The sequence below is a fragment of the Strix uralensis genome, chromosome 2, assembly GCF_047716275.1.
Source record: "Strix uralensis isolate ZFMK-TIS-50842 chromosome 2, bStrUra1, whole genome shotgun sequence".
Lineage (NCBI taxonomy): Eukaryota > Metazoa > Chordata > Aves > Strigiformes > Strigidae > Strix > Strix uralensis.
Window position 1 is genome coordinate 108,091,437 of NC_133973.1, and position 17,002 is coordinate 108,108,438.

Below are 17,002 nucleotides of genomic sequence, written 5' to 3' on the forward strand. Positions count from 1 at the left end.
CTTGAAACCTTGTGTTTGTCCAAGACAACATACCCTAATAGATGTCCTTTTTCTTTCAGATTTATTCCCAGTCTTTTTTAGACACTTAGCAATTCTTATTAAAGACAATTAGGTTGGCATGTAGTCAAGTGGCAATATTCAAATAAGAAAAAAAATGGTTGCCCAAAAGATAGTGCTGTCCTGAATTTAAGGTAAACCTTTGTTTTTCTGAAGCTGTGATTGCTTTCTTTGCTGCATTTATCCGCGCTCATTTTGAATAACTGTGTTTATTTTGAAGCCAGCTGTGAGGTTAGGGCCTCATTAAAAGTAGAAATTACGTATTTGCATGCACTGTCATTCTGAGGACCCATCAAAAGCTACTCAGGTGCCGATTGTAATCCACCAGGTAGGTTGTGAGGGATCAGCATAAGGCCATGTGTCCCATCCATGCTCAGAGCTTGCCAAGCCACAGTTACATGACACTTTTCACACCACTTCCATACCGAGTGCATGTAACAATATGCTGCCTCGCTCTTTCTCTCTTTGTGTTTTGTCTATTTTTCTCTTTTTTTTTTTTTCCCCGCCATGGCGTCTGCTTCTTGATGTTACCTGACAAGAACCTTCCTCTTCCCTCTATTTGAGTTATTAGATTGTAAGCATTGTTGGAAGGAAACATGAAGAGGAAAATGTATCCCTGAATAAAAGAGAGAGTCAAATCCAGGCTGAGCACTAGGTCCTTCATGGAGGAGAGCAAAGTCAGTGTCTCCAGAAGCTCTCCCATTTCTACTTCTTAAGAATTTTTGTTACCAAACGCTCCAGAGACAGAGAGATGGCGTCTGTCAAAATGGGCACTAATGGAGCTTTTGACAAAAACCAAAAGATGTAACATTTCTGGTTGCAGAGATAACGGCAGCTACAGGAGCGTAAGGATCTATAGTATTATGCAGGTGCATAATGTATATGGGCCTTGTATCAATATCATATGGAGAAATGGCTTCCCATTACTTGTGTATCATTTCAAAATCTGGCTGCCTTCACTTAAATGTTAAAGGTGATGAAAACAAACTGGGAGCAGGAAGGGGACTGGGTTTGATTTGGGCTTTTAAAAATCTATCACAAAGCTAAAATTTCATGATATAGTTGCCTACTTTAAGTTAGGTTAGTTCAAACTGGTTCTGACCCAGGCACTGCTGGACTGGGTATCTTCTAAGTATATTTCTCCAAACAGTGTAATTTAATAAGTGTAAGGATATAATTATATTCTTTTACTGCAATACGAAGATAATATTGTAGTATATTGTTTCTTATTTCCATAGAGAACTGAAATGCTTTTACAATGGCTGGCAATGAGCTGTATTAAATACAATTGTAAAAACAATTTACAGTAGACCTGCCAGCATCATGCTGCATTTCCAGAAGGTGTTATTATAAAAGGAAGACTAATTAAAGTATGAGGAAAAATGGAAGAGGAAATTGGACCCAAATCATGTAGAGCTCTTAGCCTGCAGCATCTGTCAATTTTACAATTTTAGGTGTTTTACATAGTAGTGAAATCTGTGTCAGATATTGTGGAAAATGCAGTGAGCATCTTCTGCATATCTTGTCTGGCATGTGTTATGCCACTAGAGGTAAAGAGCAATGCTGTTTCCCACTGTGGCTGTGTGAAGAAGGAAAATGTCATTGCTACATGCCACGTACCAGTCTCTGGCTGTGCAAAACATGTTTATGTAGCTGCTTGTCATCAAATTCCACTGTGATGAAGGAGCAAATGCTTGCGTACAGGATAGAAAAGTACAGTACTGAACCACAGAAAGTTGAGGTTGGAAGGCACCTCTGGAGATTGTCTAGTCCAAGCCCTCTGATGAAAGCAGGGACAGTGAGAGTGGGTTGCTCAGAGCAATGTCCCATCATGGTTTGAATATCCCCACAGCCTCTCTGGGCAACCTCTTCCAGTGAGTGACCACCCTCACAGTAAAAAATTTTTTTCTTATGTTTAAATAGAATTTCCTGTATTTCTGTTTGAATCATCAGCCCAGAGCAACATCACCAGGCCCTGTTGCTCTCCAATGCCTAATTTTCCCTTTCAGTTGCATAATTATTTTAACTTCTTCCTGTTTTGAATGGTATTTGATCACACAGCACTATCCCCCTTCCCAGCCCCCCCAGCATCCCAGTCTCATCCACAAGCAAGCATCCACAGATGATGCATCCTGATTTCCAGGAACTGCAAATGGACCCTTGCCTATCTCAGGAACGGCACAGAGTTATCATTGCTGCCGAGCACTGCTGCCTGGAAACCATGCTGGAGATGTTGATATTGAGTTAACATTGTTATTTGCTCTTTTACCTTTTGAGAAGTTGAGGTTAGGATGCTGTTCTAGTAGGGAGATAGCATGTTGAGGTTGGTCTTACTGCACGTGGTTATTTAGAAGCATAAGGAGTAGAGAGGAAACTTGCCCTTAAAGACATAAATAAAGATGGCCAGTGGCCAGAAAGAGAAGATAAAAAATAAATGAGGCCCAGTCATGTGTAAGGACATGCACAAACGAATGTGTAACTGTGTTTGAAATCAAATCTAGATTTGATTTTTGCATGCCAAGTGTGTGGCATTAACCACAAACATGCCCTTCCCCTTCTAAAGACTGAAGTTCCTGTTTAAATGTACTTAGCTTGGAGTAACCCTTGTATCTCTGTTCTTTGTTAATATCAGAGTTTCACTCTTCGGGATCATTTAAAATGCACCCCATGGTGTGTCCCACAGTTAAATTATTTCCTACTGGCTTAGTGCTATCTTGGGATTTCTGTGTCAAGGGGGCATAAGAGTACCCTAAACAGTTACTGGACAAGAGCTATCAAAACTGTTTTTGTTGTTTTGTATATAGTTTTCTGACCACATCCAGTCAGGTTTTTTTCCTGTCATATAGATACATAAGATAAAAGCTAGGCTAGTTATTAAAAAATAATAATTCATGTATGAATGACAATCTGAATGTTTTTCTAATGCCCTTTTTAAGCACACATAGTCATAACCAAAACCACATAAGCAAATATTTCCTCTTTCTCATTACCAAGAATGATTCAGAAGCATAGGAAGTCTTTGATAGACACTGAGCTATTGAGTGCCACACAATTCTAGTAAAAATTTACAGGAAAGATTTCAGAGAAAGTTAAATCAGGTTATTAGGTGATGTGGGTTGAATTTCCCTCTGTGGAAGTGTTACTGCTGCTGTCCCAGAAAACCACAAGGAGCTAGGCAGCCATTTAGTGGGTCTTTTACCCTGAACAACGGGCTGTAAGGAAAAATCTTGGCATTCCAAGTTCAGGTGGTAGAGTGATGAGAATGATCTGGAAAATGTTGAGACAGTCTGTCTGAATTGTTAAAGCCCAAAAAGGGAAGCTAAAAAAAAAAAAATTCTGTCCCATGGCAACTCCTGACTCAAAGGAACTAGTTGTGGTAGAATGGGAAAAGCCATCTGACTCACTGAGTCAAATGATGAAACACTTGTGAAAGCTGAAGCTATTAAAGCAGTTTCTACTAAATGCGTGCTGTTTTGACAATGCCAACAGTTAGTTTCCTAATTTTATGACTGCAGTACATTATCATGGTGTATTTTCTTTAATTTGAGCTTTTAAAAAGAAATTAATAAAATCTATTTATGCAACTCTGTGGGGAACTGGGACATTTGATTATTGGTGCATGCCACATTCTAGAGTAGTAGATGCCCACTGCCTGCCTCGTTTTTCTTAGAACCACGTATTTGTTGATTAATAGTTTAGGAAAAAATCTTGTATCTGTAACTTCTCAAAGGTTCATGAAACGTTTACCAGTTGACTCCTGACTGCCACCATATGGAATCAGGATGAAGCACTGACAAAAACCCATGCTTTCTATTACTGCTTTCCCTTTTCCATCAACCAGTTGGGGGTAGGTCTTTTGAACCACACGCTGCTGTCAGCTGAAAGGATTATGAGATTCAGAATAGTTTTCCACTACTGTCAAGTCCAGATGGCTCCTTTGCTGTGATGCTACAGAGACATAAACATGGCAATGCTTGACCATGCCTCAGAGTCTGATCCTGTATTTTCTTTAGATGTGTCTTGAGTGTAGATGCTTTGTTGTGGCTTCTGCCTTCTCTCTAGCTGGGTTTTCCTACCACCTCTTTGTCATGCCAGGAAGGTTTGTGCAAAAGCACAAACTGATTAAAAGAAGAGGTCTGCCTGAAAATTAATGGGTTTAGCCAGAGCAGTTCTCTGTTATCAGAAGGCACATTCCTGATTACTCCTTTTCTGAGGGCTTCTTTTCAGTCTGTTCAGCAAGCTGTTTCAACTTGCATCTAGACCTGACACATGAGAAGCACTGGAAACACTTAGCTGGGAATAGTAGGGGGAAGAGTGCCAGCAGTGAAGCCTTAAATTGTCTTAAGCCCATCATAAAATCACACTCTCAGTTAACTAGAGTACATTGTGTGAGGTATGGAGCTCATTGTTGGACCAACTTCGTCAGCTGCTCAAGTGTACAGTGTTTCTTGAGTTTTTATAAGGCAATGTTCTGCCCTTTTATAAAAACCATATTTTTGAGAATCTCAGCTTTACATAGGAGTTGGATTTTAAGAAAATACAATGCTTCCAATCAAAAGACTTTGAACAGTATGTTGTTGGAATGCTGGCATACATTGTACAGCTTTTGATTTACTGGTGATTGTTGATGGAAGTTCTACTGAATTACTACCCATTGCAACTCTGTACAGAACCTGATATTAATACCAAGGATTGGTGTCTGGGTTCTTGCCAAATACAACGATCCATATCTGTCTTTAGAAGAATTTTATGATTGGGAGACATGCATCTTTGCAAAGCTTAACTCTTCTAGAGTGGAACTCTGCAGTCATTTAGAATACTGTTCTCTGTGTTTCAATTTCAGGCCCTCTTCCCTTCCCTACTCCCCCTAAAAAGTGAGGTGACTTTTTTTTAATTCTACATACAATATAAAATAACAATAAAACAAATTAATGTAATAGTTGAGCATTAATAATTAATGCACTTTCCCTGTATTTCTCCACTGGATCGAATTTAGCAGCAATATAGGCTGTTACATAAGGTCCCATGTCTTACCCTCATGGCCCAGGCTCATTCATGCCAGTAGCATCACCAAACTCACAGGGACAAATCCTGCTAGCAGCAGCTCACCACTGTGCTTCAGTTCCCCACTCAAGGGTTTCTGATTACTGTGTACTTCTCGTGTTTTTCTGAAAGACACAGAATGACAATTGCCAGCTGTTTTCCACAGATCAGGAATACTTTTCAGTGTATTAAAAAAAAATTCCTTACTGTTTCTCTTATAGGTATTGGGTCTCCTGTGAGAATTAGTCTCTGTGTGATTAAGCCATTTGAGCCCCTAGATGGGCAAATAGAGATAGACTGTGGCTTTTGAGCGAAGACAGCTAAGACAGTGAAGACAGTTTGAAGATGCCAAATCATGTGAATCTGTTCTGTGGCATGAACACACGTGCAGACTCAGACACCAAGACAGCTCTCAAATTGTGGTGAACTGTGTGTGAGGGAAGAGGGGAAATGACAACAGTTGACATCCAGGAGAATATCTCTGAAGGTGTATGAGTACACCAACATTTTGCAGTTCTTTCTTTTCAGCAAGTTAGTACCTAAATCTGTGGTTAAGAGGAGTATTGAAGTAAGACTTGAGTGCTCTCCAGAGGATAAGTAGATGATAAGGATTTTTTTTAAAATTGAAATTCTGATTATTTCTAAAACTGCTGTTGACAATGTTAGCAGATGGTGTTAGCAGCGTATTTTGAGGGAGGAGAACACCAGGTTGCAAGAGCACCATGCAGCAAGAGTAAAGAGCACACGGAGAAGACCACAGCATTGGCGGAAAAATCCTTATCTTGGGGGGTGTTTGTGAGGAATTGCCAAGCAGTTTGCTTGCTTTTAAAAGTGAAAGCACCCACTGTGGGTTCCTACAGTTTGTCTGCATGAAGATCCCATACACCTTCTCAGAGTTGGGGGTCTTTCTTTGCTGTGTGCAAAAGCACAGCCTCTGCTTTGACATGCCTACAGGCTCCATAAAGCCTGGGTAGAGCACACACACAGAGCAAGGAGAAGGCTGCAGTGTCAGGGACATGGGATTACACAGCCAGAAACACAATGTCACACTCCTGTCCCTCTCTTTTTACCCTGTTTTTGAAGGGAAACATGCTGTGAACTTGTGCCATCTTTCTTCAGAGACACTAACTTCCCACAGGTTTCATTGGAACTGGATGAAAGGCAGTGGGACAAACTTTTGTCTCTGTGGAGAAAAAAGGCTGTAATGTGAGTTCAAGTTACCTTTCTTCCTAACCTACAGCTGCCCACAGGCAACACACGCATACCTTTATACAAAGTGTGAACTGCTTCTTGTCTGCCAGGTAGTCAGGGGATAAGTGAGAGAGTTGCAGTACTGTGAATGAGGAGATGAGGGAAATAGGGACTGAGAGTCTATCTGTGACCTAAGGAGTCCCTGACACTTTGCCTTGGTATAAGCAGTCAGCAGCCTGACTAAAGGAGTCAGTTTTGAGGGAGGTAATGGAAGACATGACATTCACATAGTTTAAGAGCATTTCTTCCATAACACTCATCACAAAAACATATCTTATTTGTTGACAAAATGGTACAGAAACATAAGATACTAGGACAAGAATGATCTTCAGGATAAGCATGTAGGCCCACAAACTTTCCCTCCAATTTAGTTGCATAGCTGAGGTGCCTAAGATGGAAGTCGAGTTCCTTGGTCCCCACTATACCTATGGACAGTGGAGAGTGGTGGGCCTTAACTGAGGTTTGATTCTGTCTCTCACCATGGACCACAAAAGGATCCCGGGACAGCCAGCCTCCTTCCAGAGGGACATCTATCAGGTACCTAACCTTCCATGGGATGACTCTGGGCCGCAATGGTTGTGTTTTCTATGAAGAAGATGAGGGTTATATGGTTTGGAAGGCAAGCCAAGATGGCGATCTTGGCACCATAGACCATATGACTGCAAACAGGAGGGCAAGTGTCAGGGTGCATTTACATGATCAGCTTAAGATGTGTGGCTACACAAGTACCCAAGCCAACATAAGGGAGTTTCCTGGTTGCAGCTGGTATGGAGTTAATTTTTCTGCTTAGAAACTAGAATAGTGCTGTGTTTTGGATTCATTATGGGATTTGGTATGAGAAGAATATTGATAATATACTGATGTTTTCAGTTGTTGCTAAGAAATCAAGGACTTTCCAGCTTCCCATGTCCTGCCATTATGCAGGTACACAAGAAGCTGGGAGGGAGCATGGCCAGAGCACTGGATCCAAACTGGTCAATGAAATATTTTGTATCATGTAACATCATGCTCAGTATATAAAAGAGAGTCAGCTGGGAAGTGGGGGCGGTCTCTCGCTTCCAGGATTGTAGTGTCAGGATCTTGGCTTCTCTGGGATCACTAGCCAGGACTGGGCTGGGTATTGGTCGGTGGATGGTGAGAAATTACATTGTGCATTACCCATTTGTACTTTCTATTATTGTTATTATTGTTTTATTTTATTTCAATTATTAAACTATTTTTATCTCAACCTATGAGTCTCCCTACCTTTACCCCTCCAATTCTCTCCCACATCCCTGGGGTGGGGAGGGTGAGTGAGTGGCGGTGTGGTGTTTGGCTGCTGGCCAGGTTTAAACCATGACAGGGAGTGGGCAGCAGTGCATGGAGAGGTGAAGAATGTGAGATGAAATGAGAAGACCCCTTTCAACAGCAGCTCAGGTTGATCATGAAACATTATCCTTAGGCAGGTCAGGGGAATGTAGCTAGTGGGAGAGGGGTAAGAATTCAGTGGGGGCTGTAGCACAGTGGGGAGTTTCAGCAATTGCTGCACCAGCGAACAGCAAAGGTACCACATGTTGAGATCTGCCATTGCCTTTGCTTGATTATGCAGGGCCTCTGCGGGCACTAAGTATCACTTTTTGATAAGATTCATTCCCTCAGGGTTGGTTTCATGCTGTACACTAAGGGCAATGACACCTCGTAAGACTGTTCATATTAATGTACCAGAGAAAGCTTTTTATCTCCATCAGGCAGATAATGGGCTTAATTTTCCAGCTTTATTTTTGCTCAGTACATATTTTTGTTTGTTTGTTTGTTTCTACAGCAACTGGATAACAGCACAGAGAGTCTATATCATGTGCCTATCTGGAGGGGCAGATTGACCATTTCGCCATGCTTGTCAGTATGCTGATCTGCCGTGCATTGTCTATACTACCTTAGTACAGGTGGAGGAGTGAGCATCCTGGCACCATTATCTCCATTAGAGAGCATTCAGCTGCAGCTCTGCAGGAAAATGCTGCTCTGATGGGAGCGTGAAAGAGATTTCTCCTCATGTCACTGTGCTGTGCAGAATATCCCCTTTCTTATTCCTTCTGAACATCCTTCCTGAGTTTGAGGTAGTGTGCAAAGCAGGGCATGCTGAGAAGCACATTATCCTGCAGCCCAGCATTTGTCAGATGCTATTAAACAGCAGGGAAAGAGAATGGAGGAGCTGGTGAATCTGTCACATCTTGCTTGTTCAAAAGATTATTGATGCTGCATAATTCATCAAAGCATGACCTAACAGTGGGTTCTCCTGCCAGAGGTGTTCAGTAACTGCTTCTGTTGCAACTGCCCATAAAGTGATGCTCCTTGTTTATGAAAATAGCCTCTGTCTTTGTGTCTGCTCATGAGCCTTTCAATTAACACACCTAAAACAGTCAGTCTTGCCTTGGATTCAAATAAAATGTGAAGATCCTGTTCAGTGAGAAGTGCTACCATTTTGAGATTTCTTTGTGTTTTGGAATAGGATTGAAATAGGGAAATATTGACATTTTCTGTGCAACAGAAATCCTGGGAAGTTTCAATTAGAAAATATTATAGTGCTTTTTTTCTGGCATTATTTATACAGTGATTTTTTTTTTTTTACATTCCCATGGTTAAAATATTTTGATTTATTAACAATGAACAAAATATGCTGATCTGTAATGTTCAGTTTTGAATTATTTCATTACCTCCTGATGGCAGTTATTTCCTGATAATGAAGTACTGCTCAATGGGAGTTGCAGAAGATTGGCACATTCACTCTGACCCTCTCCCATTGACTGATTTACATCTCCTGTAGTCCATCATGCAATTTGGTCAGAATGAAATGTGAAATCTTACTGCCTGATGTAGTAATAAAGGAATCTAGTCTGCATGGTCGGTGTAAGAGAGTTTCAGATGTTGGTTCCCATGAAGCAGCATGCCGCTGGGAAAATGGAAGCTCGTGTTTCGGTGCTCAGATTCTCAACGCAATATTGTGGATCAGCTAAAAAAAAATATTTGTTTCAAGTATTTATAGGTTGAATACTTCCTCTGAGTTTCCTGAACAGAAGATTCAAAATGTAGGTGGCTACAAAATTGAAAATATCTGCCAGTTTTGAAATGAACTTTCCTATACACAAACTGGGGCTGGGATCCAGTCTGCCTAAAATCTCTCTTTGCTGTAGACTCCATCCTTGCTCACGTACTTACCAGCTTTGCCTAACCCTGTAGGTAACTCTTCATTAAATATCTCCAGGTGAGTCTGAGACATCTTTAGGTCCATATCTTCATTCACCAGCACAGGGTTAGGAGAGACATTTCAGGGAGACAGGTACTTATCTCCTTAAGCTCTGCTATGGGCTGGTTTTAGGCAGTCACTGGATTTCCAGCCAAGTCCACTGGAGAAGCTTGGAAAATCAGATGTCATTAAGACTGATGAAGGTGGTGACTTCTCCTGAAATAAAAAAGTGGTTGGAGCACTGCGCTGAGAAAGGACAGATCTTTGTGCAGGGCAGCTGCAGGGAGAATGCAACCTGGGCCTCTCACAACATAAAAGAGGGACCAGACTGCCAGGCCAGATAACCTAGTAACCATTCTGCTGGAGCCAGGTGTGCAAGAGTCCTGGGACCAAAAAGCAAATGCAAGAGGGAGACTTCTCTAACCTAGGGTTATTTAGATAGCATGGGAAAAAACTCCATTCGTTTCTTTTAGGGACATTTTGCTTCTTGTGTGGTTTAATGTAAAATGCATACATACTCCAGGGAGAAGGAGTTGTAGCTCCAGTTCCCTATACTTCCAGATGAGCCTAGCTGCTTCCCAGCTGCTAGGGTTGCTGACCTGAAGTTATACCTGCTTGTGCCTGCTTTGGGCCAGGAGCCCTGCCTTCCTGGCCGGCTGCAGCAAGGATCATATTAACAGATACCAGACTGAGTCTTTATGGCAACCCTCAGGGGTGGTGGCTGCCCCCACCACCGTCCAACCTAAGGGAGCAGAGCACTTAACCCATTGCTTCCCACTTCACCCATGGGTGTTTGTGTCACTAGGTTGCCACTGTTGTCATAGCCATCCCGCAAGGCATCTCTGGCCAGGCGAGGGCTGGGCAGCTCTGGGTGCCAAGAGGGTTGTCATCTGTAGGCACCACTGCTCCCTGCAGAGGAAGGAGGGAGGAAAGGAATTAGGAAGGCAAGATCATCCTCCTCAGGTTATTCAGAGGCAGCAGTCTCTCTCCATGCATTCAGCAGGGGATGTAGGCAGCTGGGCTAGACAGACAGGTACCTATCCTGTCTGTCCCCAAGACAAGGCAGCTTGAATTTCAGTGAAATCATACCGAAATGAGGCAGCTGGCACAGACAGACTTGATAACACCCACTGCTTTCTGTTAGATTATCTTTCTGATTAAAAGATCCTGGTTTCTGGGCGAGTGAAGAAGGGGAGGAAGAACCACAGGGCAAGACTGCCATTCTGCTTTGCAGGACTTTCTTTTTTCTCTGCTCAGCAATACTGCATCAGCAACAAAATAGAAATAGTATGTAGAGAAGGACCCATCCAAAGCTCAGTCATAAAATATCAGGCCACCTTCAGCTCCCAGCTTTAAGACATCAAGTGTGACAGCCCTGCAACATTTGGTCTGACTGTTTGCTTTAACCTCTCATGGGTGGTTAATACTACCTAACAGAGGAGTAAAAAGTTTAGAGTTCTAAAACACTCTTTCAATCCTGGTAATAATTATCTCTTAGCAATGCTAGTGTTTTACTAACTCGGAGAGAACTAATCCTTTTCTGTCATAGGAAAGAAAAAAATGTAAAGCTGTGAGAACTGTGGAGCTTATTTTCAGATAGATGCCTCAGCATTTTGATATTTTCTGTGGGATTAACTAGTAACACAGGAAGGCTAATACATATGCAGAGCTTTCATTTGCTTCTGTGACAATTTGCCGGGGGCAAATTGAACTGTGTCATGAAAAACGGTGTCGTTTCCGCCGCGCCCCGCGCCCCCCCCCCCCGTCAGTTGAAGCAAAAAGACTTCTTAGTAACATAGAAACTATTTGCAATTTATCGTCAGTTCAGGGAAAGTTTCTCTTAGCTCTTTGCCTCGTATTTCTGCTTTTCTTATGTTTCTCTTTTTCTTACCAAAACAGAAAGGGCTGCCATTCTATAAGCACAGAAGCCACATAATGAAAGGTGTAAAAGTGATGTTGTAAAAGCATCTTTGCTAACATAAAACAGATACTGAAGCTCTTTCTGTACTGATTTGTTACACCTTTCCCCCTTCAACATAGTTACTTCTAGCTCAAAAAAAGATGATTTGCTCTGCTGTACGTATAACCCTAGCTCCTAACAGTGGCTTTGTGCCGTGCTTTGGTGGTCTTCTGAGGCTGGCTCTGCAAGCATCTGGTGCTGATGGGCACAGGCAGCGATGGCTGCAGAATACTAATGCTGGGGCTGGCTCCCACAAGGCTCCACTTTTGAAAAATGCTTTAGCCATTCAGTGTCCATGCACCATGCTGAGCAACAGGAGGGCAGAAAAGCCATGCTCAGGGATTTTTTTTTTCAATGCAGAGCAAGAAGCCGACAGGAACGATGGCTCTGCTTCACATTGTTGTGCCCAGGCTTCTTTCAGAGCTGCAGTCATTTATATGCATAAATATCAAGCCTGTCACTTGTTGCAGGCTTTGATAGCATTTGTGTAACAAAGGAAATGGAGGGAGAAAAGAGCTGAACATCTTCTATTCCAGTCTTAGAAAATGAATGACTGCGTAGCTATGGTGATTACTTTCTTTCTGGTTTTATTAGATCACTGTCCTCTGCAATTTGTTTTCCTTCCTGTCCTGCTGTCCCGTGTAAAGGACCATGAGCGGACCTGCCCCCACACCCCTTTGTCTTTTTCCCATACTGTGATCCACAGGGGATATCTCAAAGAATTAGCTACTAGTAACGACTACTACAGCAAAGCCTCTTGCCACGTACTGACACAGATATTTTTTTTTCTTTAATATTTTTCTTCCTTTAACCATCTGACAAAGTCACTCCACATCACCCGTTTCAGAGATATGAGAACTCTCCTGTAATTGTATTTTTGATTATTTGCTTGCTTTTTCTATATGTCCCCTAGGCAAAATGCATGGTTGCTATTTGCTCTGCATACCATATCTTTCTGCAGCTTCTGAATTGAAGCTGATGGTATGTTTACTGGTCACCTCTGGAAAGCTGTGAAGTTGCATCTAGCTTTTCTCTGGGTCTTGCAGCCATTCTGTATTGAAAGACAACTCAAATACACTACTCGTATAATACTGCTTTTCCATTAAAGCAGTTGCTGAAGTATCACAGGAATGTTATTCTGATGCCAGGAGGGAGGAGGAAGAGGTTCATACTGGTTGCCAATAGGAGGGAAAACAGCCCATGAGACAATCGCCCTATTAAATGTGGTCTGCTCATTGAAAAGCTTGGGAAGCCTTTCTAAGGCTTCACACATTTAGACTTCATGCCTAGGCTCAGGGTCTCAGACATGGAGGTGGTTTCAGAACACCACAGAGAGGGAACCATTTCAGCAAAAATACCCAGATTACCTGCATAATTAATTAAACTGTCTTGGATCTCCATTCACGTGCATCTTTATTGGCATGCAGCTCCAGCAGAACAGAAGTGACAATTTTTCCCCTGCCCTCCAACCAGCCATTGCTCTGCTTCTGAGCTATCAAAGAGCTTTCAGGGACAACAACAGATCAAGCCCCTGTGGCTAACTAGAGGTTTCTTTTTTCCCCTGAGTAAGTGTAATTTTTGTGCTTCCTGCTTTTACCAGTCTTCCCTAACCTTATAAAAGCCTTTAAGCAGTAGTATTATAGTCTTGATCGTCTGAAGATATAAACAGTGCAGGATTTGTAGGGACAAGTAATATCTTTTCCTGAGGAAGGACTTGTGTGCCTGAAGGCCTGTCTGGTTTTTTTCCCAACTGTATCAGTTGGTCTAATAAAAGATATCACCTCTCCCTACAGACTTTGCCTTACTTATTAAAACAGTTGCCTCCAAGACACAGAACACTCTTAACTGGGTGGAAAACTCCAATGTCAAGGTGATAGAGTAGAGTTCAGTGGTGTGATTTCCATGCCCCAAGCCAACTGGCACAAATTAAAATGGTGGGAGGAACACTGTCCACCCTGATCATTCTGCACATCATTAGTGTCCCTTTCACCCCCACTCTGTGTCAGTATTTTTGTCTTTCCTACCTCTCAGCTATATGGGGCAGCTCTTTTCTAACACAGAAATGCACATTGGATAACGTCTTTTGGATGTTACCTCAGTAGAAACAATAATGCTTACGGTATACTTGATGAAAATTCTCTGTTTCTGATTATTTTCTTGGTTGCTATATCTCTGTACGTTATTTTTAGTTTACTGCAGGTGAGCCTGAGAGATGAAAAAAAAGCCTAGTGTGACTGAGTAGACTGTTTCTCCTTTAAGGATCACCTAAATGTTGACAGCTTGGTTACAAATCTTAAAGGATATTTTTCTTTTTATGCTCTCAGGTGAACTTTCTCTGGAAGGCATACAAGATCCATTCCTTGTTAGTGTACACATTATCACAGACCCAGGTGAATCCAAGACTCTTCAGCAAGCCATCGATAAGATTCTAGCCTGGATCCATCCAGACCTCCAGCTATTTCGAGTCTCAGAAAGACGTGCACCCAAGAAGCGCAGGAAGCCAGGTAAGGCTGGTGTTTCTCAGCCAGCCCTTGCCATCATTCTGTTTCTGCAGGAGGAATACGGAGAAGAACCTATCTTGCAGCTCCACAAAACCTTTCAGCGGCCACCTTGGCATTACCACCACACAGAGCAAGTACATGGGAAGTTCCTCCCTTACATGCCATGCAGCCAGGACTTTTACACTTTGGCTCCAGAGACTCCTCTGTGGGCCATTCGCCCAGTGCACTATGGGAAAGAAATTATCCGCTTCACTATATACTGCAGGAGTGAAAACTTTGTTGACATTTTGAAATTGTACGAGTTAATACTGAAAAGACCAGTATGTCAGAAAAAAGCAGACTTTTGTGTTTTTCCTGTCTATTCTAACATGGAAATAGACATTCAGTTTTCTTTAAAAAAACTTCCAAAGGGCCAGGTGCCAATGCCAACAGATTCAGCAGTGCTGGAATTCAGAGTAAAAGATGTGGGGAAGCTTGTGCCTCTCTTGCCCAACCCTTGCAGCCCCATCAGTGAAGGCAGGTGGCAGACAGAAGACCATGATGGAAATAGGATCCTTTTGCAGGTAAGTTCAGTACTCAGGGAAACACAAACATGTTTATTGGGTTTGTGCAGGAAAGCTTAACCTGCAATGGCAGCCAGAAGAGAAGGCTTTTATTTTTTCTCTACCCTATGAGAAAGAGCCAGGACAGTAACACTAAAGAAAGAACTTGAAACCCCTTGCTGTGTGTTTAAGTAATCAGGAAAGTAGTGGATCATACTATCCAGATATCAGTCAACCTCAGTTTATGCAAAGAGTGATGTGAGATGAGGTAGCTGTTTAAAAGAATGTGGAGAGAAGGAATTATGAGCCCGAGTGGAGAAATGATGGCTGATGGGTGTAGTTTTATAAGAAATCTAGGCACAGAACTGACAGGAGTTTATAAAATAGCTCTCAGTTATGAGATTTTTATGGAAGACAAGCAGAATTCCTGATGGTACTCATTATTTTCTAGCATCACAGGGTGACAAACTGCATCTCTCTTTTGCACAGTGATTATCAGGATGGGGAGAGAGGTGGTGAAGGAAAAGAACTCCACCCTGAAGAGCAGCCAGCCTGAGAGACATTCCCACAAACTCTCTTTTTGTACTAATCTCAAGTGCTCGTAACCAAGTCCTGAAAGACAGTTTATTTGTTAGGACATCTGTAGGCACCATATCTGGGCAATATATCAGCATGCTTTGCTTGGCTACACCACATTCGAGAGAGATAAAGGGGATAACAAGCAGCAAACTTTTAATAGCTGCCTGCCCTGCAGAGGGTGAATCTGTGGCAATCCAGAGCCAGGTTAATGTGCATTCCTGCACTGCAGAGGTATTTATTGCTGCTTAGCATTCGAATCAAGGAGCACAAACTCTCACCTTTAGAAGACTGTTGTTCAGATTTCAAAGAGGGGTAATTTTTTAGAGTGAATTGCATTCATGTTGCTTGTCAAATTGTTCGACTTTGTTTCTGTGGAAGAGTCATTGTGGGTGCCATCCTTCCACTGTACGAACCTCCCAGCATGCAGAGAGGTGTGTACAGCCCCCTGCAGCACAGTGCCTCTGGGTCTGTAGCTCCTGGGAACTGAAAATCCAGGTGCACGGGGCATCTGTTCTCTGGTGAGTCACATTCAGGTGGTGGTGAAACCTTTTGATGCCACTTTGCAGATGCTGCCCAGAGACATGCTCCATGCCAGAGCTGAACAGCACACATGTAGGGCTCAGGAGGCAGGTCGGCTTCTCTGCCCATCGGCCAAGACAGTCACCAATTTGTCAGGGTTACTGCTTGCACTGTAGGCATATGTGTGTTAGCCTGAGATAACTTGTAAACTTAAGCTTACAAGAGCCATCACTTACCTTTTACACAGCAACCAGACTCACATCCCATTTTCCCTGTTCTTTTTCAGGAGGTTTCTGCTGTGTGTGTGAGATCTTGTGCTGGTTTCAAGTCAATTGAAGGGAAGAGTAAAAAAAAAACCAATAAGGCTTCTAAATAAGTCGTTATGTTTCAAAACAGCAAATTTTCAAAAATAATGGGTGCTAGGTAGTACAGAGGTAAAATAAGACTTGTTGAACAGCAGACTGAGGTAAACCCTGCAAAGAAAATCAGAATAAGATTTTAGCCATATGCATCAAAAGAGAAAAGCAAAAACCTGCTAAGCATGGCCTCCAAATGCAATTAATTTTCATTTGTGTTTTCAGTGAGGAGGATGATGCTGAACAGGAGAGCAAAATGATAAATGGGAATGAAGTTACAGAAATGGAAGTTATCGCAAGGGTGGTTTAATTAAATTTAATTAAAAGAAGTTTAATATATGCAAAATGGGGGAAAAACAGGGACTTTGGATCTCACGTAAAGTCATGAAGACTAGGTCCTGGTATACAGGTTTTAAACAAGTCCATACAATCAGAAGTGGAGCTCTATAACTAGACCAAAGGGAAAATGTCCTGTTTGTACTCAGATGACTACAAGCCACCAGTGCAACACAACCATGAAAATAAAAGTTCGGTCTCTGGTGTGTACCGGAGTTAGTATCCCTAAGGAGTGTGGGAAGTGCTTGTACCATTGCACAAGGTCCCACGGGCCTCACCTGTCTCCAGCCCTGGGCTCCAGAAAGGTGACTTCAGAGAGGTGCGGGTACAGGGAAAGGCTCTCACCATTACAGAGGAATAGAGAGACTGTCTTACAAACGGAAACTGGAAGAGCAGGGTCATGTGAGCCTAGCCAAATTAAGTCTGAAGGGACCTCTCACTGCGCTCAGAAAATATACCAGAAGATAAATGGCAGGAATGGGAAAAAGCTGTTTCACTAAATGAATCTTCTGGCACAGGAACAAAAAACTGTCGATAAATAGATTTAAGTTGGCAGTTGTTCATATTGATAGCTAACTACATAACAGCCACCCAGCAGGTGAAAACACGTTAATACCCTAATTCAAGACAGAATGGTC

At 42.3% G+C, this 17,002-nt stretch overlaps 1 protein-coding gene across 1 annotated transcript in view; it reads left to right on the forward strand.

Moving 5' to 3' along the window:
- The window catches only part of FAM124A (family with sequence similarity 124 member A), a 44,648-nt gene that overhangs the window by 14,848 nt on the left and 12,798 nt on the right, over positions 1 to 17,002 (forward strand). Inside the window, exon 3 of the mRNA XM_074859741.1 lies at positions 13,856 to 14,595. Coding sequence (XP_074715842.1) covers positions 13,856 to 14,595 — 740 coding nt within the window. The remainder of the gene's footprint in view (positions 1 to 13,855; positions 14,596 to 17,002) is intronic.